Source organism: Acomys russatus, chromosome 14 (assembly GCF_903995435.1).
Source record: "Acomys russatus chromosome 14, mAcoRus1.1, whole genome shotgun sequence".
In the NCBI taxonomy this organism is placed as follows: domain Eukaryota; kingdom Metazoa; phylum Chordata; class Mammalia; order Rodentia; family Muridae; genus Acomys; species Acomys russatus.
Genome location: NC_067150.1, coordinates 58,580,260 through 58,602,433, shown reverse-complemented (window position 1 = coordinate 58,602,433; position 22,174 = coordinate 58,580,260). Strand labels below are relative to the sequence as shown.

The 22,174-nt window shown below is 47.5% G+C and overlaps 1 protein-coding gene across 1 annotated transcript in view; it reads left to right on the top strand.

Moving 5' to 3' along the window:
- Positions 1 to 22,174, top strand: part of Tln2 (talin 2) — a 419,972-nt gene that overhangs the window by 247,712 nt on the left and 150,086 nt on the right. Inside the window, exons 8-14 of the mRNA XM_051156732.1 lie at positions 1,265 to 1,407; positions 3,335 to 3,462; positions 12,198 to 12,261; positions 13,275 to 13,379; positions 15,655 to 15,810; positions 20,736 to 20,837; positions 21,964 to 22,040. Coding sequence (XP_051012689.1) covers positions 1,265 to 1,407; positions 3,335 to 3,462; positions 12,198 to 12,261; positions 13,275 to 13,379; positions 15,655 to 15,810; positions 20,736 to 20,837; positions 21,964 to 22,040 — 775 coding nt within the window. The remainder of the gene's footprint in view (positions 1 to 1,264; positions 1,408 to 3,334; positions 3,463 to 12,197; positions 12,262 to 13,274; positions 13,380 to 15,654; positions 15,811 to 20,735; positions 20,838 to 21,963; positions 22,041 to 22,174) is intronic.

Genomic DNA, 22,174 nt, shown 5'->3' with positions numbered 1-22,174 from the left:
GGACAAAAGCAGCAGATAACCTCAGACGGCCCCAAAGACCTTCTGTGAGACCTTTGCCGCCCACCGTCCACTGGGAGGGGCTTAGTTCATCACCTGGCCTCATCCCCTTGCAGTCTCCTTGTCCCTGCTGCCGCTCCGGGTGACATCACCTCATAATGTTTATTGATCTTTGGTGGGCCTGCCATTTCCTTTGAGTCTCGCTCTGCTCCCTTCTCTTTCTACCTCATTAAATTTCCAGTTACAGACTTCTTTCCAGAAGCCTTTAGCAGACAAATCCTAAGGATTTATTAATGTGTACACAGTACCCTCCCAGGTGACTATGGGAGAGGAGAGCTGTCAGACAGGTTCCTTATGCCAGAGATGTTGCTTAGCATTTGGTGAGGCTAGACATAAATACTTATCCCAGTGTGTGTGCATGTGCATGTGTGTGTGTATGAGAGAGAGACAGACTTGGAGACTCGGTAAGGAGTGACGGACACAGAGGGCTTCGGGGAATGAGCGAGACACAACTGATTTCCTGTGCACTGAAGTATAAGGGCAGGATTCTTAGGATGATGTCAGAGTCAGGCTGTCCCACAGGGACAGATGTCCTCTCTGGCCTTTAGTTTGGGGTCTCTGCACCACCTCATGACTTTTCACTTTCTCCCCATTTCCCATTTGAGAGCAAGAGAACCTTGTTATGCCTGGTGTCTCTAATCATTTCACTAGCTAAGACTCAAGTAAGTCCTCCATTTCAAGGAACGCGCTAGTTATTTGTCTTGTTGCTGTGACCGGGGACCTGACAAGAAGGTATTTGAGTGCAGGCGGGGTGGCTCAGTGGGCAAAGGCGCTTGCTGATAAGCCTCATGACCTGAGTTCGATTTCTGGGACCCGTCGGGCAGAGCGGCACCTTTGGACTCTGGGTTCCTTCTGCTGGGTGCGGTTTGAGTGTGAGGAGGGTCAGCCATCTCACAGAGTTTTAAGAAGTGATTGTGGCCGGGTGGTGGTGGCGCACACCTGTAATCCCAGCACTCAGGAGGCAGAGGCAGGTGGATCCCTGTGAGTTCAAGGCCAGCCTGGTCTACAAAGCAAGGCCAGGACAGCCAAGGCTACACAGAGAAACCCTGTCTCAAAAAACAAACAAACAAACAAAAAACCACCACCAACAACAACAACAAAAGAAGTGATTGTGAAACTGTCAGGATTTATAGAAACCCATCTCCATGTCGGGCTGCCTCAGGCAGTGAACAGTAAACCCTGTCCTTTCATCTGTTGAATGTTGCAGTAAACTGGCTGGATCACAGCCGGACATTCAGAGAGCAAGGGGTGGATGAAAACGAAACGCTGCTTCTTCGACGGAAGTTCTTTTACTCTGATCAGAACGTGGACTCCAGAGACCCGGTGCAGTTGAACTTGCTTTATGTCCAGGTACGGTATTTACTGATCAGCCAACAGGCAGCTCTGACCTGGACTCACCTGGGAAAGGGATTCTCAGTAAGATGCTGTCTAGCTTAGGTTGGCCTGTAGGCGTTGCTTGATTATGTTAATTGAGATAGAAGGATCCGCCAACCCAACGGTGGGCGGCACTATTCCCTAGGCAGCCGATTCCTGATTGGTTAAGAGGGGAGATGCAAGCTCAGGGCTCCTGACTGTGGATAAGCAGCTTCCAGCGCCTGTTGCCCCACCCCCTCCCCCACCTCCCCTCCCCCACCTCCCCTCCCCCACACCGCGACTGGTGAGCTGTAACCTAGAATTGTGAGCCAAGTGAACTCTTTATCCCTTAAGTTGCCTTTGCCGGAGTATTTTATTGTGGCAACGGAAAAGGAACTAAAGCATTAGGTGACCTCAGGGGACTTCTGCCTGGCCGTGTGGTAAGTAGGTAATCCAGCTCTGGTTATCCAGAGGAGGCCCTCACTGGTCCTAGCCTAGCTTCTTGGGTTGAGACCTAGTAGCCATCACAGCCCTCTCGCTGGCCTTGGGAGACAGTTGGATCCATTTACCTCATCATTTCACAAGCTAACATCTTAGAATACAAAGGAATCTGGGCCAGCAAATCGGTACTTCGTATTAGCTCTGAGCTCAGTCACCTCTTAGGTCTTTGCTGTTAACTAATTGCTTAAGCTAGAAAATCACTTCACACCTGAGCTAGGGTCTCCCAGCTTATGATGTGGGCTTTGCACTTGGTTGCCAGAGGGCTTCTTTTTACTTGAGGAAAATGCTACCTGTATTCCTCTTTAGAGTTTATTTTTTATTATTTTTTATTTTTAATATTTATTATTTATTTATTTATTTATTTATTTTTCTCTTTAGAATTTAGAGGGCAGTATTTCTTCCCCCCTCAAATTCCTTCTGTCCTTCCTTTTACCTACTTGTCTACATTAGAAATAGTGCAGGGTTTGTCAACGGCAGCCCTACCCTCCTCCGCTCATGCCGAAAACAAATACTTCATTTATGTAAGCATTTTGTATTGGCAAATCCCCTTACCTATTGCACACTTGTCTGTCTGTCTTCCTTGTCTGCTCTTGGATTTAGCCAGCAGAAGAAGGTGGTTGTTGTAACCCACACCAAGCCCACTGAAGGTCTAAAATGCTTACTGTTCCCTGCCTTCTGCAGGAGAGAGGGTGGTGATGAGTGAGGCTGGGGAAGGGAAGGGAGCCAGCCGGGAACTTAGAAGAGACTTGCGCATTCGGAGCCCAGGGTGAGAGCTGAGAGTGCGCCTCTCAGAGAGTCTGGCCTCATGTAGCTAGAAGAAAGGAAGAAGGAAGGGCGAGGGGTTAGTAGCAACAGCTGCAGTGACTCAGGAGAGCCAGAGCAGAGCTTTCAGCACAGCAGTGCCCATTGTAAAAGCCTGCTGCCTTGCTGTCCCTCCCTGCGTGTACTCAGGCGGTACTCTTGACTGGGTGTGGCTAGACACTGAATGTCTGTCTTGTGCATCACTGGTCCTTGGATGGTTGGGATGGCTTTTTTTTTTTTTTAAACTAGCTTTATGACTTAGGCCCGGGTGAAGCGTATCATGTTTGTAAGTCAACCCATATGAATCGGCGCAGCACTTCACAGGGTTTCCATCGTCTCTTCATTTCTCTTCTTCATTTCTCATGGTCTGCCCTCCTACCTGAGCAGTAGGGTTTATGTTTTGTGTCTTCTGATAATCCAGCTGCTAATAGCGGTTGCTCACTTTGGGGCAGGGAGGAATCCCGAATTTCGTTTTCTTTTAGGCCTGATTCTCCCTTACCCCAGCATTCACCATGTCCCAGGTGTCTACAGTATCTGTCCTCTGAGTCAGGAATTATGTCACTCGGGAGAAGCGTGACACTTTCAAAGCCCCCAAATCTCTTTCCTCTTCCGTGTGTTTCAGGCTCGGGACGACATCCTAAATGGCTCGCACCCTGTGTCCTTCGAGAAGGCGTGTGAGTTTGGTGGGTTCCAAGCCCAGATACAGTTTGGACCTCACGTGGAGCATAAACACAAGCCTGGGTTCTTGGAGTAAGTGCCCCCGCCCCGTTCTCCTCCCCACCCCCCTTTTCTCCGGTTTAATTTTGAGGAGGGACCCAACAGGCACCAACTGATTGCGAGGTTGTTGACTTTCACGTGACTGAGTTTGGAACCCCAAAACACAGGCTTTTGTTGGTAAAGTAAGATATGTAAAAATACAGATCAGTGGCTGTCGACACACCCAGTCTTCATTCCCGCAGTAGAGGATTCTTTCTTAGCTGGAGAGTCTGTGACACCTGGCTAGTTGGTCCCTCGTCTAGCTGTTTTTCCATGCCAGGCCCTTGAGCAGGATAGTGGCCAAGCTAGCTCAGCAGCCTAGATTTGAATTCTTTATTAGACTCTTAAGAGCTCCTGGTCCCTTTGAGAGCACCATGTGCACATGGAACACTGGCCGTGCCCTGCTCTCCCATCTGGTTTTTGGTTCTCTTTTCTAGGCTGATGGGGTGGTTTCCTTTACCTAGCTCTGTGCTCTGGTGTCTGCATAAGAAAGCTGACCCTGCAGATTCACTGTGGCCATAGGAAGCATGAGACCTTGCCTTCGCTTTCTTGGGAATACCCTGCCGGAAAAGCAGCTGCTTCCCTGGGGTTGCCTTTCCCCTGGCGTGGACCTAGGCTGTCCTAGGGGCTTTTATGTATTGCTTCCTCCGATGGTGTCCTTTATCTGCTGTCCTCCCTCCACTTCCCCACTCTGTGTCTATTAGTATGGAGCATTTGGATGATGGTAAAAACAATCTCCCACTCTCAGCAGCGCCCCACTGTCACCTAGGGTATAACCTGTAGGAAGGTGGGAAGTGGGAACCTATGGTGAATGCTGCCAGAGGCAGATTCAGCTTTCCCAGTGGGTCGTCTGGGGTGCTGCAGGGGGTTTAGGGGGAAAGGGTAGGGCGGCAAGCCCTTATTTAGCCCTTTACGGTCTCTCTGGCTGAATGTCGGAAGCAGCCTGTGCCCCCGAGAAAGGAGAAGACCCAGCTTTTCTCCTGGGTTTCTCAGCACAACTTGCTATGTGGTCCAGACTGAGTTGTTAAAGGAAAAGAGACTGCAACATTCGGCTGAGTCAGTGAACCCCGGGAGCTCTCACAACATGATGCTTTATGCTATGATGTACGTCTGGCGACCTTGAGTCTGAGGTGGCCTTGAACATTCCTGTTAGTATTCTTCAGTGTTTCCCAGATGAGTTATATGGCTAAGTGCTCCTCTGGGCCCATCTCTCTCCACAGCTGGGCTGGCTTCCTTCCTCTGGAACTTGGGGAAATGGGCCTTTCTGTTCTGCGACACTACATGCCTTTGCTGAGGGCACCGTGCCTGTGTTTTCATGGATTTCACAGCCACACATTCAAACCTCTCACTCGCCCATCTCTCACCTCACCTTTGGTTCTACAGTGACTGCTGAATGAATGGGAGAAGTGGGGGGCAGGTTAGTGAGACAAAGACCCTGTCAGTAAAGTACCCTCCCCTCTCCCCCCCCCCCCCCCCCCCCGTTTTAAGTTTTCGTGGCTGCAACCGTGTCTGGGCCTGCTGGGAGAGAGATGTACCCAGAAGCCTCGGAGAGCCTGATGTCCTCCTGGGCATCTCACGTGGGCCTTTCTCGATGTTGGGCAGCGAATTCTCAGGGTCCCGACATGAGTGGAAAAGGCCAGAGTGTATGTGGGAGGAAGTTAGCAGAGGAGCAACGCATTCAGTCAGACGGGGCTGAGGAGGTAGCTCATCGGTTAAAGTCAAGCACAAGCATGAGGACCCAAGTTTGATCCCAGCACCAAACCAAATGAACAGGCAAAACAAAACAAAATCTGCTTGGTGACTTGCCCCTATACCCGGCAGCATGAGAAGGTGCAGACAGGAAGATCCCTGGAGCTCACTGGCCAGCTTGTCTATGTGAGAGCCTTTGTCTCAGACAATAAGGTGGGAAGAGATAGAGGGAGACTCTGGTTCATCAGCTTCTGGCTCCCACACGCGTACACCCACACACAAGACCGTGCACATACTTGCACACGCTCCTTTGGCTTCCTCCTTGATGTCATGTGTCGTGTCACCCAGCTTGTGACAGGAGTTCCTTTCCTTTGCTGCTGGCCACTTGTATAGCTCTTAGTCTGGCTCTAGCATGACAAATGCCACTGCAGTCTGGTCCTGCTGCGCGTGCCGTATACTCAACACCAACCAAAGTGTCCTCTCCTCGGCCATCTGGCCATCTGACAGCCTCTGTTGGGCAGTTGTGGTGCTTAGGACTTTCCTGTCCCTGGATGAAGCTTGTGCCTCTCCATGGTTTCTGTCCCTTGGCTCTTGTTCTAAATTAAAACAAGCTTGTTATGCCTGGTAGCAATTATTTCTCCTCTTGCATTTGATTTACTTTTTAATTAGACCAGATCTAGGCTAGCTAATGGAGCTTTCTTATTTACTGTAGATACTTAATTTGCGTGTTCTTGCTCTTACTGTATCGGTGAAGATTGCTGAAGAGGTCAGACCCCTCTTAATTAAAACAGGGCCACACTCGTGGTGTGTAGATCGAATGTTGGATGCCGGGTTTTTGCATAGGCTGTCCCTGGTGACTGGCTGGACCTGGGTTAGGGAACTTAATAGGTTTACTATTGTTGTTGTTTGTTTGTTTGTTTGTTTTGCCTGTAGCCTTGATCCCTGCTATTCACCTAAACAGTTAAGAGTTTACAAGCTTACCGATGGGAAGGTTGGGCTTGTGAGAGGGCCAGGCTGAGGAGAGCCACCGGGAATGCCAGCCCGGTAACTGGTGAACAAGATGTGAAGGGGTGAGCATCACAAGTGGATTTTCTATAATTTTGAAAAAGTGCTTGTCTAGCATTTGTGTTTCCTGTCTACACGGTCGAGACATTCTGAAAATGTCTTCTAACTCTCTGCAAGCTTTTTAGTAACTTCTAGACTCAGTAACACATTAGTAAAGATGCTCATTTTGAAAACAAAAACCAAAAACAAAAACCAAACCAGAAACCAGTGTCAAGCATGGTGGTACATGCTTGGAGTCTTACAACTCAGGGTGATCCCTGCACGTTGGAGGCCAGGCTGGACTGCTTAGAAAGTTTTAGGCAAGGACAGACAGGAAGGTGCTTTCAGCCACTGGGCCCGTTCTGTTGCATTAACTGCAGGGTGGTCTCTTTAAATGCTGAGCATGATCTGCTTCTAGAAAGGAGAGAAGAGTGTGGTGCGGGAAACGATGCTGTTGAGAGAGACTGACACAATATACATCAGTCTAAAGAAGACTCGACTCCTCAGTCAGCAGCAAGACAAATCATTGTAATGACTCCCTTCTCGGCCCTTAAGAGCCTGCAGAGAATGTTAGCGAGTGTTGAGTAAAAGCCTTCCACGGGCCTTTCGTGTTGGCAAGAGTTACTCATAGATTCGAGACATTAGCTCATCCGGTGTAGGTGGGAGCTCCATGATGATGTGACCTGCTAGGAGGTGAGTGCAGAGCGTTCACTACATGACTCTTCCAACATCTTAATGGGTTTGAAGTTGTTCACCATCAAATTATTGAGTGGAAGCTGGACGTGGTGGCACACACCTTTATTCCCAGCGCTCGGGAGGCAGAGGTAGGCAGATCTCTGTGATTTGAGGCCAGCCTGGTCTACAAAAGAAAATGCCAGGACAGCCAGGGCTACAAAGGGAAACCCTGCCTTGAAAAACCAAACCAAACAACCAAACAAAAGAACAACAACAACAAAAAAAAAAAAAACCCTAATTATCGAGGGGCTGCTTCTGTGTAAGAGCTGGGGTTCAGTTCTCAGCATGGCAAAGCTGAAATATAGAGAGAGCTGGAGATTCAGCCAGAGTTGGCAGGGTGTTCGCCTAATATGAACAGAGCCCCAATGTACACCTCTAACCCCAGACTGTTAGAGGTGGAGGCAGGGGGATGGGGTCAGGGCCATTCTCAGCTGCATAGTAGGTTTGAGGCCACAATGTACACCTCTAACCCCAGACTGTTAGAGGTGGAGGCAGGGGGATGGGGTCAGGGCCATTCTCAGCTGCATAGTAGGTTTGAGGCCACAAGCAAATGCTTTGTCACAGTGTGTGGATGCTTGCCTGCTGGTATGGGTGTGTATACCCTGTACATGCAAGGAACTGAGGAGAGCCAGGAGCTGCCCTGGAGCTGGAGTCACAGATGGTTGTGAGCTGCCATTTAGGTGCTGGGAATTGAACTCCAGTCCTCTGCAAGAGCAGAAAGAGCCTCAACCGCTAGGTCATTTCTCCAACCCCAAGTAATCTTGAGAATAGAAAAGCCCCGGGGTATCACATTTCAGAATGTATGAAAACACCAGTGACTTCTCAGAGGAAACAAGACATCCCAGAATATGCTTCTTCGTGTTTAAAAATACACCCACAAAGAGAAACCGGATATATTGTTATTCATAGATACATGGAGGCATAAGAGTACATTAAAATATTCGTGAGAAGGAACTCCCAAGAAAGCAGCTCCTACAGACCTATCCAGAGGGAACCAGAATTGACGCCTGCAGACCCAGGACTCGGAAGGTTGAGGCAGGTCGATTAGAAGTTCAAGGTCACCCGTGGCTACCTAGTAACCTTTGGACTACACGAGACACTCTTCAAAGGAGAGCTTGCTCAGTGGGTAAGGGCGCTAGCTGCACTAGCACAAGGACCTGAGTTCAAATCCCCAGCACCTGTGTGGCCACCTGAGCCTATGAACCAAGGGCAGTGTTGAGGGTAGGGCACAGAGGCAGGAGGATACCTGGGACCTGCTGGCCCCCAGTCTAGCTTCAGGTTTATTGAGAGACATTTATGGTCTGGATAACCAGACAGAGTGATAAAAGTAGGACATCCTTGCGCGTGGGCCATACAGTCGCACACAGTAAATCAGGTGCATTGCCAATGCGTGGACTGCCTCGTGGCACACATATAAACTTCGCATTAGCATCACTTTTCAAGAGATAGTTGCAGTAGTCTGGCTCTGTGACGGGAGCCTGGCCCAAATACAAAGGGTGGGGATGGAGCATGTGGCAAAGGTGAAATTCCTAGGTGTTCATGCCAGGCAGAAAGGTCCCGTGCATCTGTGTAAAGATAGCGACAATCGGTGGGGGGTGGATAGGCAGGCAAACGGCAGAGCAAGGTTCTGATTGGTGGTTCCAGGAGCCACTGCTCCCTGTGTGGCTTCCAGGCAAGTATTTACTGAGAAAACAAAGCAGCCCAAGACATGAATCCGTATTCTGAAGGAATTCAGAGTGGACTTGGAAATTTTCCCCCATAAACTCTAGATAATTCCACTTTCAACAAGCAAGGCTCTTGGCACAGTCAGAGGCCTCGATCAGTCTTCGAGCTGGCGTGAGTTCAGACGGTATTTCCCCCCCATTCCGAGCTCTGTGCTTTTGTGGAATCTTTGGCTAGAATCTGTGTTTTCAAACTCACAGTGGAGGAGGCCTTTGAACCTTGGCTCTCCTTCAGCTGGGTCTTGCTCCCTGCCCCTCACCCTCTGCCCCACTGCATTAAAAGTAAAATGCAGTTAGGGACACTTGTCTGCACAGCTGTTTCCTTGTTTTTTTATACCTGTTCTGTGGATCTCACAGCCCAGATCTCTCCTGCCAGGGCAGTTAAATGACCAGTGGCACATCGTCACCGTGTCTGTTCCGTGTTCCAGCCCTGCTTACTTGCCTGGTGACTTCCAAACTAAGAACACAGCAAACCAGAACGATCGGTATTAATCCAGAACCAGGCTGTCTCTGAGTTCCAGGGCAGTGGCCTGGGCTGGAATTAAAGGGTGTTTGGACTAGTTTTGGATCACAAAACCACTGTGATGGTGGCATAGGTCTTCAGACCAATTCCTGTGCTTCTCCTGGCTGCTGTGGTTAATGGGTCCTTTCCACACCGCAGGGGTTGCTGCTCCTGTGCTAGATTTAGCAGGAGGGGTCTGTAGGATGACAGGAGGCCATTAAGACCATGAAGATGAGACCTTGGGATACAGTCAGGGTTCTTAGAAAGATGGACTAGTGTACTCATCACCTGGATGAGGGCTCGTCTCTCCACTCTGGAGGGTGGTGCAACCCTCACCAGATGACTGACCATAGATGTCACACGCCCTTGGCTGCAGAACTGTGACACCAGCTTTCTGCTCTTTGTGAACGAGTCAGGCTGTGGTTGCAGACAGGCCATGTGTCTTCTTCCTCCTCCCTTTAGGGTGGTCACTCTTTGTGATCACTCAAGGCACTCCCAGCTCATCCCCGACTTCCTTCAGGCTGTGGCCATACTGCAAGCCACCAGAGCTAATCCAAGGACTCTTGATCACACAGACATTGCGATCCTGGAATCTGGACTCAAGTCTAAGTGCTTCTGGTTTGTAATTTGAGCTACTTGCCCACTGCTTGTTCCTCTGTCTCTCCCCCTTCAGATCCAGGGCTTGCCGACATGTGCCACTCAACTCTCCACTGAGCATGTTAACAGGTCTGGTGATGCTGAAAGTTTCCAGCAGGTTCTTTGCTGGTGCTGATGCTGCTGGTCCAGGCACCACACTCAGGGAAGCTTCTAGAATGCCAACTAGAGATGCTGTTGTGACTATATTGTGACTCGACATTGACAGAAGTGGCTTCCTAGTGTCATTTGGTGGCACTGTTGCTGCTGTGTCCCTGCCACTCCTTGGCTCCTGTAAGCTCTGCTTGGTAGATACCTCAAAGCTCTGTGTGTTCTCTCTGAGCCCTCACACCTCATGAGTGGGGCACGTTCTTGTCAGTTATGTAAGCAATACCAGTCCCCTTTGGTCTTCAGGTGGTAAGTACACCTTACAGGTGGTGATTGCTTCTTCGGTGGCATTTCTAGGACGTGGGGGGACAGTTGACATTATCCCCAGCAATAGCAGCCTCGCTGTAGCACTCAGTGCATTGCTACACCAGGAGGTAATTTGGGGACTCTCCTGTTGGAGTTACTAGTCCAGACAGCTTGATTTTACATAAGAAAGTGTTATTATGTGTACAGCAAAATAGCAGTCAGCCTTTAAGGAGGCCCTGCCTGCTCAGTAACACGGATGAACTAGAAGAGAGGTATATGAAATCAGCAAGACAGAGAAATTCTGAGCCGCGCATGGTGGCGCACACCTTTAATCCCAGCACTTGGGAGGCAGAGGCAGGTGAATCTCTGTGAGTTCGAGGCCAGCCTGGTCTACAAAGGAGTCCAGGACAGCCAAGGCTACACAGAGAAACCACGTCTCAAAAACAAACAAACAAAAAGACAAAGAAATTGCAAAACTATGTTTGGAGGAAGGAAATGTAACTCATTGACAGAACACCTGCCTATCGTGAGCATGGCCTGGGTTTGATTCTCAGCTGAGGGGGGAGAGAGGAAGGGGGAGAGATGGAGAGAGGGGGGCCAGGAGGATGGTTTCCAGAGTGGGGTGTGGAGAAGCTGGAGGGATGATGGAAGTTAGGGCAGAGTTTCAGTTCTGTGGACGAATGACTAAAGAACAAATATCTCTTATAAGGACCCTAGTTAACGTTGTCTACTGGAAATTTGCTAAGACATATTTTAGGTACTTTATTCCTGACACACGCTAACATCGTGAAATGATGGATATACTAATCTGCTTGACTGTAGTAATCCTTCCATTATGTCTGTGTCTTTCAGAGATATTATGTACCTTCAGATATAAACAATAAAAGTAAAATTGCAACTTACCCTTTAAAAGAAAGAAAATGAAATTTCAGTGAACATCTGGTTTTCTTACAAATCTTTCTTCTCTGATTCCTGCAGCTTCAAGGCATTTTTTTTTTTTTTTTAAATAGCCCACCTGCCACCATGTCAGCCTTTCTGTGTGATTTCGGGTGGTCCCGTTCATTCCTCTCCTCTCTTCAGGCTTTCAAATTCTGATAAAGGGCAACTAGAAGGTGGCAGGTGTGCAGTGACTAAGTCAGTGTCTCTGAAACCCGTGAATGGATTTGGAGCTGGCACTGCGACCTTGCGTGACTCATCCTCCTGGGGCTCAGCAAGTCTTTTCCTAGCCCAAGTAAAAGGAGGAGAGAGCAGGCGCTGCGACATGTGTACCCGTACACACACTACGTCCATGCACAAGCAGTCACAGCAGCATAGTAAATGACAGTAGACAAGTAATAAAATTTAAATGTTACAGTCAATATTTTGGTTCAGATGTCTTTTCTTGCTCGTTTTATTGTGAGGCGTTTCTCACTAGGACGTCTGGTCAAAGGACTGTTTTCCAAAATTATTTAGAGACATTATTATCTATTTCCAAGCAATAATGCCAGTGGGACATACTGTTAAGTTTGTCCCTGTTTGCTGTAGATTTTTCACTATTTCTTTGTGATTTTGTGAGCTCCACAGTGAAAAGCCCAAAGTATGTTGAACAATCTGGTCTCATCTGGTCTGTCCTTGCTTTCCCTCTTCTTCCCAGGGAAAACTGTTTTCATTAGCATTAGACTTAATCTCCCATGATTTCTTAAAAATATAAAATTGTTTATACTTTTCAAAATCTAGGAAAATTATCTTACAGGAAAAAACTCTTCCCGTTCTTGAAAAACGACACACACTGTACTGTCTGCGTATTAGATACGTCGATTGGACCCTTTTTTTGGTGGTGGTGGGGAATCACATCAGTCTTTGTCTTTGTTAAAATGCATCCTAGGATACTGTGGTCTTAATTGTGCCATAAAATACTAAGAGCATTAGTGACTGAACTGAGAGTTTTACTAAAACTGAGTATGATAAATGCTGTCTCCCCTCCCCCGTCCCTTTTCTCCTCTCATTCCCAGTCTAAAGGAATTCCTACCAAAAGAGTACATCAAGCAGAGAGGAGCTGAGAAGCGAATATTTCAGGTACTGGAAATGTACAGAAATGTATTTTTCTCCTCTCCCTTCGTCCTCATCTATCCTCGCGAAGTGCGTCACACGTGTGGTAGTTTTGTGCCCTGTGCATGTATTCTTACATAATGAATGACCAGAGAGTCCAGAGGATGAGAGCGGACAGCTCTACTTTGGACAGATTTATTATCTTAATTCATACTTTCTTGCTAAAGGTTACTTAGCTCTTCTGAGAAAAACGTGAATACATTTTATTTCAAAGGCATTATTCTGGTAGCGTTGAAACAAGGTGACGGGCCATTAAGCCACCCCGGGGAAGGCACAAAAGGAGCTCCTTTGTCCTGAGATTTGCTGTTTGAAGCTATAGCTGGGGAGCTTATGCCTTTGGAAAAGCTCAGATTATTTTTAAAGTCACTGACTTGAGTATCCTAGACAGTTGCTATAAGAAAAGCCAGGCTGTCCACGTGAAACACTCCAGTGAATCCAAGTGCTCAATCTTCTTTGATTTTGAAATGAAAATACAAACTAAAATATAAATTGTGAGTGTATAAAACAATTTTATTCAATATCACTTCCAAATACTGTTATGTTCAGACATGTATATGCCTTGCTCTATAAAAAAAAATATATATATATATTCTGAATTGATGTTGTAAGGATCCCTACCTGTCCTCAGAGGGACCTCTTTCTCGCTATCGTTTAAAATATGGCCCCTGGGCCCTTTGGGATATTGGGTCGTTTGCGAGTGCAGCTGTGTTTGTGGGCGCTCCTCCTGCTGCACTGAGTATGGCCATGGATCCTTATGCTCTGCTGTAACATGCCGGGGAAGGCTTGCACTGGAACTTTCTACTGAGAGTCCCCAGTCAGCACAAGCCTGTGTCATGGGGGAGCCGGGGAGATCTCCTGCAGACGTGTCACTGAGTTCTCACCTGTGTTCCTCATCTGTAAGGACCGCCTCTCACAGAGTCCCCTGATGGCAGACTACAGTAACAGATCCCCACACCCCACACCCACTGTTGCTTTTGTAGGAACATAAAAACTGTGGAGAGATGAGCGAAATAGAAGCCAAGGTGAAGTATGTCAAACTGGCCCGGTCGCTGCGGACATACGGGGTGTCCTTTTTCCTGGTGAAGGTGAGTCGGCTGGGACGGGGGGCTTGTTTGCCTGCGACTTCCCTGCTCTCTTTCAGTAAAATAGTTAAATTTGGTTTGAGCCTTAGCACCAACAGATGCAGCGTCTGGCCAGTCATGACCCAAATCTAGCTACAGCACATGAATTCAGGCCATGAGCACCTGGCTAGTGAGCGAGCCTCCCAGCAGCTCCGCCTTGTTTGTGTCCCAAAGGAGTGGTCTTCACTGCTGTTGCCCTGACATTCCTAGAGGTCAGCTGACTCAGAGTCCTCGAGTCCTCTAAGATGAGTGACCATGGTTGACCATTGACAACCAGATTGAATTCATGTCATATATGCCTTACTTCATTTGACCCAATCCTGAAACCGAGCCATTGTTAAAAGGCACTGAACTCCTCTCAGTATCTGTTGAGGGCTTAAGAGGTAAAGCAGGTTTTGTTTTCTCCTGTTTGCTACACATGCTCTGTCACTGCTGTGTCCTCTTGTGAGGAAACTGGGTCTGTCTGTCTGTCTGTCTATCTATGTCTGTCTGCTTGTCTATTTTGAGAGACAGCTCTCATTATGTAGCCCTGGCTGACCGTGAACTTGAAGAAGGCTGTGACTTTCTCATGAGTACTAGGCCATCACCCTTGGTACTAAAGACATGATTAAACTTAGACATTTGTTCCCCCTGTGACTTTGTCTCTGTGCGTGTGTGTGCACACGTGCGTGTGCTATATATAGTGCCTATAGAGACCAGAGGCATCAGGTTCTTTGGAGCTGAGGTCACACCTGAGCTGGGTTCTCAGAAACATACTCACATGTGTGCTCTTAAGTGCTGAGCCATCTCTCCAGCCTCAGGCTCTGCCATTTTTAACTTCTATTAATTATGATCCCTTTCATAACTTGTTCAACTCTGTGAATTAATTTTTTAAAAACTGACATAAATAAAATTTTATCTGGTAACGTTTTATGATTGTAAATGGTTTCTGCACCATTTTGGGAGGTGTCTTTTGCCGATTTATTAAGAATATTTCACAGATCATATATAAAGTTTTGGCTGACATATGTGTTGCAATTATTTATCCTCCAGGCTCTTGCTTCCTGATCTTTCCTACCATAGCCTTCTTGTTTGTACTTTTTTCCTCATCCTTCTATCCCTGTGTGTCTTTGTGTCTCCCCTACTCTGTGTGCCTCCTCTCCTCTCCCTGCTCTTCCTCTCCCTCCCTTGTTCGTCCTCCTTCCCTCTCTCATCCTCCCTCCCTCTCCCTCATCTGTGTCTTTTCCTTTATTCTCGTTTCAATATTTTTGCTAGAACAATACTTCTTACCCAGCTGTTTCAAAAATACCCACCTGTGTGTTCTTTCTGAATCATTAATACATGGAAAGGTTTAGTCTAAGTGTCAAATAAGAATCTGTCACTATATTAAAAAGGACCAATTAAATTAGTGGTTAATTCTGTTTTTAGGGTCACCTGTACCGCCAGCACTTAGGAGGCTGAGACAGGATGAATGCACGAGGTCCAGGCCCTGTTTCAAAGAAGGAAAATTGGGGGCGGGGTGGGAGCGCTCTGCTCATTGTACATTAGGTACTTGTATGAAAATTACATAGCACCACAATCACCGCCTGCAGTGAATACGCACAGCGACAACGTTTTAAATGCTAAATAACGCCCTAAAACAGTGCCACAAAGAAGCAGGACGAGTAGATATAAAAAAACTGCAAGTGGAAGTGATGCAGAGATGATGTTTAAAGGGGAAGGTCTCACTTTAAGTCCTTGAATTTTACATTATTCCTCCCTTGTTCGTCACCTACCCAGATGTTTCCTGGGGAGGTAACATCTCTGTCTGTCTCTGTCTCTCTCTCTCTCTCTCTTTCTCAGTGTGTGTGTGTGTGTGTGTGTGTGTGTGTGTGTGTGTGTGTGTGTGTGTCTGTTAATCTGGAGAGACAGGTCTCATTATGTAGCCCTGGCTGACCTTGAACTGGTACTACAGATAGGTTTAACCTTAGATGCATTTCACCCTCCAGTCCCTTCCTCTGGGTATCTGGGTCCCTTCTAGCTGACAGCTGTGGAGCAACCCCTCCTGCTGAGTAATGCTTCTTTCGAGGAAGCAGCCTACCTTGGTGAATCCACCCAGTGTCCTGGTACCCTCCTGCCCCATCCCTCTGTCTCCATGACTTAACTCACCTGGCTTTTCTAAAAAGCCATACCCAGTTTGTAGGCAAGACTGCAGACGAAACACCCCCAAACCACTGTATTCTAGAAAGCCTGATGACCCCTGGCCTCCTCCTTGTTCCAGGAAAAGATGAAAGGCAAGAACAAGCTGGTTCCCCGCCTCCTGGGCATCACCAAGGACTCTGTCATGCGCGTGGACGAGAAGAGCAAGGAGGTGCTGCAGGAGTGGCCGCTCACCACCGTCAAGCGCTGGGCGGCTTCACCCAAGAGCTTCACACTGGTACGAACAGCCGGGCACTCAGGGACTGACTGATGTGGTCCTGGGTGGAGGGTAGCCTTAAAGGGCTGTCGTGGAGGGAGAAGGTGGTGCAGCACTCAGGCATAGGGCCACTGGAGTAGAAGAGGCTGAGCAGCTTTGGGATCTTCCATGCACCCTTTCTCCTTTCATGTTCTACCCAGTTCTCTTGGAGTTTACTGCCTAGAAAGTGATGCTCTCAGCCATGGCTTCCAGTGGTATCTCTGGCATATCCTGACAGGAAACCAAGGCTCATGTGCGAATCCTCCTCAGAATTGTGCTGAGGGGTGCGTTTCCCAGCCTGTCTGGGGAGAACATAGACTGTGTGGAAATACTGTAGAAACAACAGAAATCTGGGGCAATGCTGAATTCTGCAGTGTCACCTCCTAGCTCTGAAACCTTGTTCAGGTTACGTCTCCGCTCTGAGCCCTGGTGTCCCCAGCTGAAAACGGGATAGTAATAACTGCTTCAGAGTTTCTAGCCCTGGGTGAGATGATAAAACAGTATAGAAGTCACAGAGAGTGACTTCTGACCCAGCCCAGGCTTTCTGACCTCTGTTCATCTTCTCAACTTCAAATTTTTGCTGTTAACAGAATATAACTGTGTAGCCATCTAGGGATACATTTGCATGTAGATCTTGAAAATGCAAGTAGTTTGTCAAGCAAGTTGAGCAAGAAGAAATAGTACTGGAGATGGTTAACTCTTTTTCCTGTAGACATCTTAAAATAATGCAATTTTTTTTTTTTTAAAGCTAAAGGGGTTTAGAAGGAATGATTGGTTAATGTTCTTGTTTCATTTCCATTGCTGTGATAAAATACGTTGACCAAAAGCGATTTTAGTCCGTTGTCGCAGGCAAGTCAAGGCGGAAACCGAAAGCTAGATATCCACTGTGGCAGTTAAACTACCAGTGTGGCCTAACTTCCAGCCCGCTAGCAATATAGCAAGACACAGACACCTGTTAAATTTTAAAACAGCCTCAGTTAACTTGGGGCGGGGCAGATATTGATCCCCTAAACTACTTCCTATACTTTCCACACCTGCCCCAATCCCACGCCATCAAGCTGCCTCCCATCCATAATCCCAAATACTTGCTAACGTTCTTCATCTGGGCCAAGTCTCCATCCACGCCAGCCACGTGCTTCTCCTCCACCTAACCCGTGGCGGCCTTCCTTCTTCCTCTCCGCTCCTCAGGTCTCTCTTCCTCCCAAGCTTCTCTCTGTCTCTGCTCACCCTGGAACCTTAGCCACGCCTATCCCATCTGCCCTGCCCAGGTGTGATGGCCTTTTTTTTTTGTCAAATAGGTTAGGCTCTTAGGCAAGCTACAGATGGGGCACAGAGACAGCAAGCAGTAACGACTATCAGAATACATCAGACCAACCTCCAGCGATCCCCAGTCAGGACCTTGCTTACTTGCTCTCCTGTGGCTCTCTCCACTCTTGTGTTGTTCAGGGCCCCCTGCCTAGGGAATGGTGCTGCCCTCAGTGGGCTGCATTTTCCTATGTCGGTTAACAATCAAGACAGCTCCCCTTAGACATGCTCACAAGCCACTTCAGTCTCAGTAATTTCCCAGTTGATGCTTTGTCCTCAGATGATTCTATCTTGTCTCAAGTTGACACTTAAAACATATCTGGGGCTAGAGAGACTTGCAGAGGACCTAGGTTCAATTCCCAGCACCTACATGGTAGTTCACAACCATGTGTAACTATAGTTCTGAAAGATCTGATGTCTTCTTTCTTTCTTTCTTCTTCTTCTTCTTCTTCTTCTTCTTCTTGCTCCTCTTCCTCCTCCTCCTCTTCCTCTTCCTCTTCCTCTTCTTCTTCTTCTTCTTGCTCCTCTTCCTCCTCCTCCTCTTCCTCTTCTTCTTCTTCTTCTTCTTGCTCCTCTTCCTCCTCCTCCTCCTCTTCTTCTTCTTCTTCTTGCTCCTCTTCCTCTTCCTCTTCTTCTTCTTCTTCCTCCTCCTCCTCCTCCTCTTCCTCTTCTTCTTCTTCTTCTTCTTCTTCTTCTTCTTCTTCTTCTTCTTCTTCTTCTTCTTCTGACCTTCATGGACACAAAGCACTCACATGGTACACATATGCATATGTAGACAAAACACACATAAAATAAAAATGAACGAATCCCTTTTTGGAAATTTACAACAAAATAAATAAAGAATAAAACTAGCTAGCTAGCATAGTCACATAATTTGCTCATAGAATGATAGGCCCAGGTAGCTAAAGGAATCCTTAAAATCTGTGCCTTCCAGCTGGGCATGGTGGTGCGCACCTGTAATGCCTCGGGAGGCAGAGGCAGGTGGATCTCTCAGTTCGAGGCCAGCCTGGTCTACAACATCCAGGACAACCAAAGCTCACAGAGAAACTCTGTCACAAAAAAACAAAAACAGAAAAAGATTCTGCACCCCCCATAGCCAGCTGGAGCTGGATGAACCACACAGTCCCCAAAATAGGGGCTTTCATTCTCAGAGAGCCATGTCTTCCTCTTTCTTTGTGAGAAGTCATGGGGTATTTTTACATTTTAAAGTTAGTATACATGTATGCATGCCATTTAGGAAGAATAGAAGAAATTGCTTTAAGACTTCAGAGTGGTACTATTGGGAAATGAATTTTAAATTATAATGTCTATAGTCATTAGCTTACTTAAATGCAATACCTCTGTTTCTGTTAACTTCTAGAAAGATCTAAGCATGTATAAAGCTCTCAAGTCTTTAGTTATAATAGTGATTTTTTTCTGTTATTGTATCAATAAAGATTATTTATATTTAAAATAAACAAAGGCAGGAATAGGTTAGTTGGGGACAATTGATTTTGTTACATTTTTTAATACTGTAGTTGGTCTATCCAAAGTAGTTCTAAGTGTTTTTTTAAAAAAAAAGTGTTTGGCTGTAAGTCTTAGCATCTCAGGCTTCATGTGGGTCCCCCCCCCCTAGTAAGGGGAGCAGGAACTGTCTCTGACATGGACTTTGTTGCGTGCTATTGGATCACTTCCGCCTGGTGAGGCTGCTTCGCCAGGGCACAGGGGAAGAGAATGCACTGGGGTGGGTTGGGGGTCTCCCCTTTTTTGAGGAGTAGGGGAGGGGAGCTACAGAGAAGAGGGAGGGTGGGACCAGGAGGAGAGGAGGGAGGGAGCTACAATTGAGATATAAAGTGAATAATATAAATAAATAAATAAATAAATATTTTTTTAAAAAAAGAGAAAACACAAGTTTTATTTTCAAAGTAGGAAATATTTGTAACTAGCTTGGTAATGACCTCTTCCAAAAGAGAGACTGCACATGGATATTTTCATCACGGTGTAAAGTTGGGTAAGGTATCCTTCTGTCCTACTCTGAGCTTTTGTTAATGTCCCAATTTTTGGTGCTTTCCCTACTGACGCTCTGGGGTCCGTCTCCGCTTTGGTTCTCCTGGTCAGTTGTTTGGAGAGCTCCCTATGGCATTCTGTTATTGATTTCCAGTTCGATTCCATTATGCTCAGAAAACATGCTGAGAGGAGTTCAGGGTCTGGGGTTGTTATTTTTGTTTTGTTTCCTTTTGAGAAGTTATTTTATTTTATGGGTATGAGCGTTTGCCTGCATATGATTGTGTGTCTCGCGTGTGCCTGGTACTCACAGTGGCCAGAAGAGCACACTAGATCCTTTAGAACTAGAATTACAGGTGGTTGTGAGCTCCCATGTGGGTTCTCTGCAAGAGTAGCAAGTGCCCTTGGCCACTGAGCCATCTCTGCAGCCCTTAGCTGCTGAGCCATCTCTCCAACCTTTGGCCGCTGAGCCATCTCCTCCAGCCCTTAGCTGCTGAGCCATCTCTGCAGTCCTTAGCCACTGAGCCATCTCTGCAGCCCTTAGCTGCTGAGCCATCTCTGCAGCCCTTAACCGCTGAGCCATCTCTGCAGCCCTTAGCTGCTGAGCCATCTCTGCAGCCCTTAGCCACTGAGCCATCTCTGCAGCCCTTAGCTGCTGAGCCATCTCTCCAGCCCTTAGCCGCTGAGCCATCTCTCCAGCCCTTAGCCGCTGAGCCATCTCTGCAGCCCTTAACCGCTGAGCCATCTCTGCAGCCCTTAGCCACTGAGCCATCTCTGCAGCCCTTACCTTCTCTTGGTTTGTTTGAGACAGGTGCCCACTGTGCAGCTTTGGCTGGGCAGCAGCTCACTAGTAGACCAGACCCACAGCTTCTGCCTGCCTCTGCAGCTCTCCCGCCCCTGCATGCTGGGACGTTGAGTGTACCTCACTGCCCAGCTCTTCTTCGTGATAATATATGCTCTGGGGTCTGAGGGCTCTCTGTGTGACGGCAGACGGCACACAACTGCTCCACATTGGTCACTATTGCTCCCTGGCTTTGACGGGAAGAAACAGGAGCCACTAGGCCCGTGACACTAGGTGGAGAGTGGAGCCACACAAAAATTCACCTATGTTCATTGTTGCAACAACGTGGACCTTCCCCCAACGTATCTAAGGCACCCACTGCTCTGCATCTATTCACAGGATTGAGGAATTCTGGCCTCTCCAATTCTCTGCTTGGGGGAATGTGGGATGTAAGAAAGCCGGAGCGCTCACCGCCTTGGGTTTCCTTTAGTCCTGAGTCCCCAGTCCTGCCCATCTATCCTTACAGTCCAGAGTCACTTCCCCCTCTTATTCTGACATGTACTGACTTAATGGGGGTGGGGGGTGGCGCACAGGGAGGTAAGGAAACATTCTTTCCTTCTACCATGTATGTTCCAGCAATTGAATTCAGGTCCTGAGGCTTGGCAAACCTGACTTTTTTTTTTTTTTTTCCTAATAGCCACTGTTGAATATGTTTTTAGAGTTTCATTTTTCCTAAGAAATGTAAGCCATGTCGCAGAGCTTTATAGCTGCTCTCTGATGCCTCGTGATGCCCAGTAGATCTTATACAGCTGTGTTTGTTCCAATGCTCTTCTTTCAGGATTTTGGGGAGTACCAGGAAAGCTACTATTCAGTACAAACCACAGAGGGGGAGCAAATATCCCAGCTGATTGCAGGCTACATTGACATCATCCTCAAAAAGGTATGTTGTGTTGAAGAAAACCAAGGAAGTCGAGGCTGGCTTGGTAGAGGGCTCGATGTCAGCCATGTTAAGTGGAACCCTTACTTGAAATGTTTGCTCGACAGATTGAGTGTTCAGCATTAAGACTGCTTGCCTATGAGATCTCTGACCCTGAATCCCCTGATCATGTCTGGTTTTGCCACAGAGCATATTTGTTTCTGTTCCTGCAGAGTAAAGGACAGAGTGCTCTGTGTTTTAGGTTGCTCTGTGTTGCCCTGATAAAAACACTCTGACCAAAAGCAGCTGAAGAGAGGAAAGGATTCATTTGGCTTCTCTGTCCATGTCGCGTGCTGTCTGTCCTGCAAGGAGGAGTGGGCAGGAACCTGAAGTCAGGCCGACTTGCTAGTCAGTAGTCAGCATTCCCTCTAGCCAGGGAGTTCACAGCCAAGGAAGCAGAGCAGAAACCATGGCGGCATGCTGCTTGACGGCTGGTGCAGGCTCACGCTCAGCCAGCCAGCCTCCTCCTACAGTCCAGAAAAACGCCAGCACCCGAAGTTGACGGGACCCTCCCAAGTCAGTTAGCAGTCTCAACATCCTTCTGCAGGCATAGCCACAGGTCACGTTGTCCTAGGGAATCTGGTAAGTTGTGTCAAGTTGACAGCCAAAGCCAGCGAGGACTGAGTCTGTCCTAATTCCTCACAGGCTCCCTCTCTATATAGTTTTTTTTCCTTCCCTGACTTTGTAGAAACCCAAGGTGGTGTACTAAAAGTGTCCATTGTGGGTTTTGTGAGTTTTTGTTCTTACCAAACAAAGCGGCTCCATGTGCCAAGGTAGTACATAGAAAATCAGACGTTTTTAGGGCTTCCCAGTACCACCCACTCAAAAACCAGATTCTGGTAGGATGTCGGTAGTGTACCTGACTCTCTGCTGTGTAAGAGATGATAAGCAAAAAGCTTGATATGCTTATAGATTAAGTCACAGGCTTTCACCTTGTTGGCCTCGTGCTTTTGTTCTTAGCTCATTAACTACCCAATACTTGGAGTTTGCAGTCAACCTGAGTGTTTTGCTTGTGTCCCTTTAGAAGCCCTTTCAGTGGTCCTGTGTTCAGACTTGCTGATGTTCGTTGTTCTGTCTGTTTTACCTCCAGAAACAAAGCAAAGACAGATTTGGGCTGGAAGGGGATGAGGAGTCAACTATGTTAGAAGAGTCAGTTTCCCCAAAAAAGTAAGTATCCAGGGTACTAGGATTCCATCCGCCTCCTCCTGAGGTGAGGCGGTGCTGGGTTAGTCAAGGCTTGCTTTTCAGTTTCGGCCCTTAGATGAACAATGTGTGTGGTACAGCTGTCCTGTGTGGGTGCT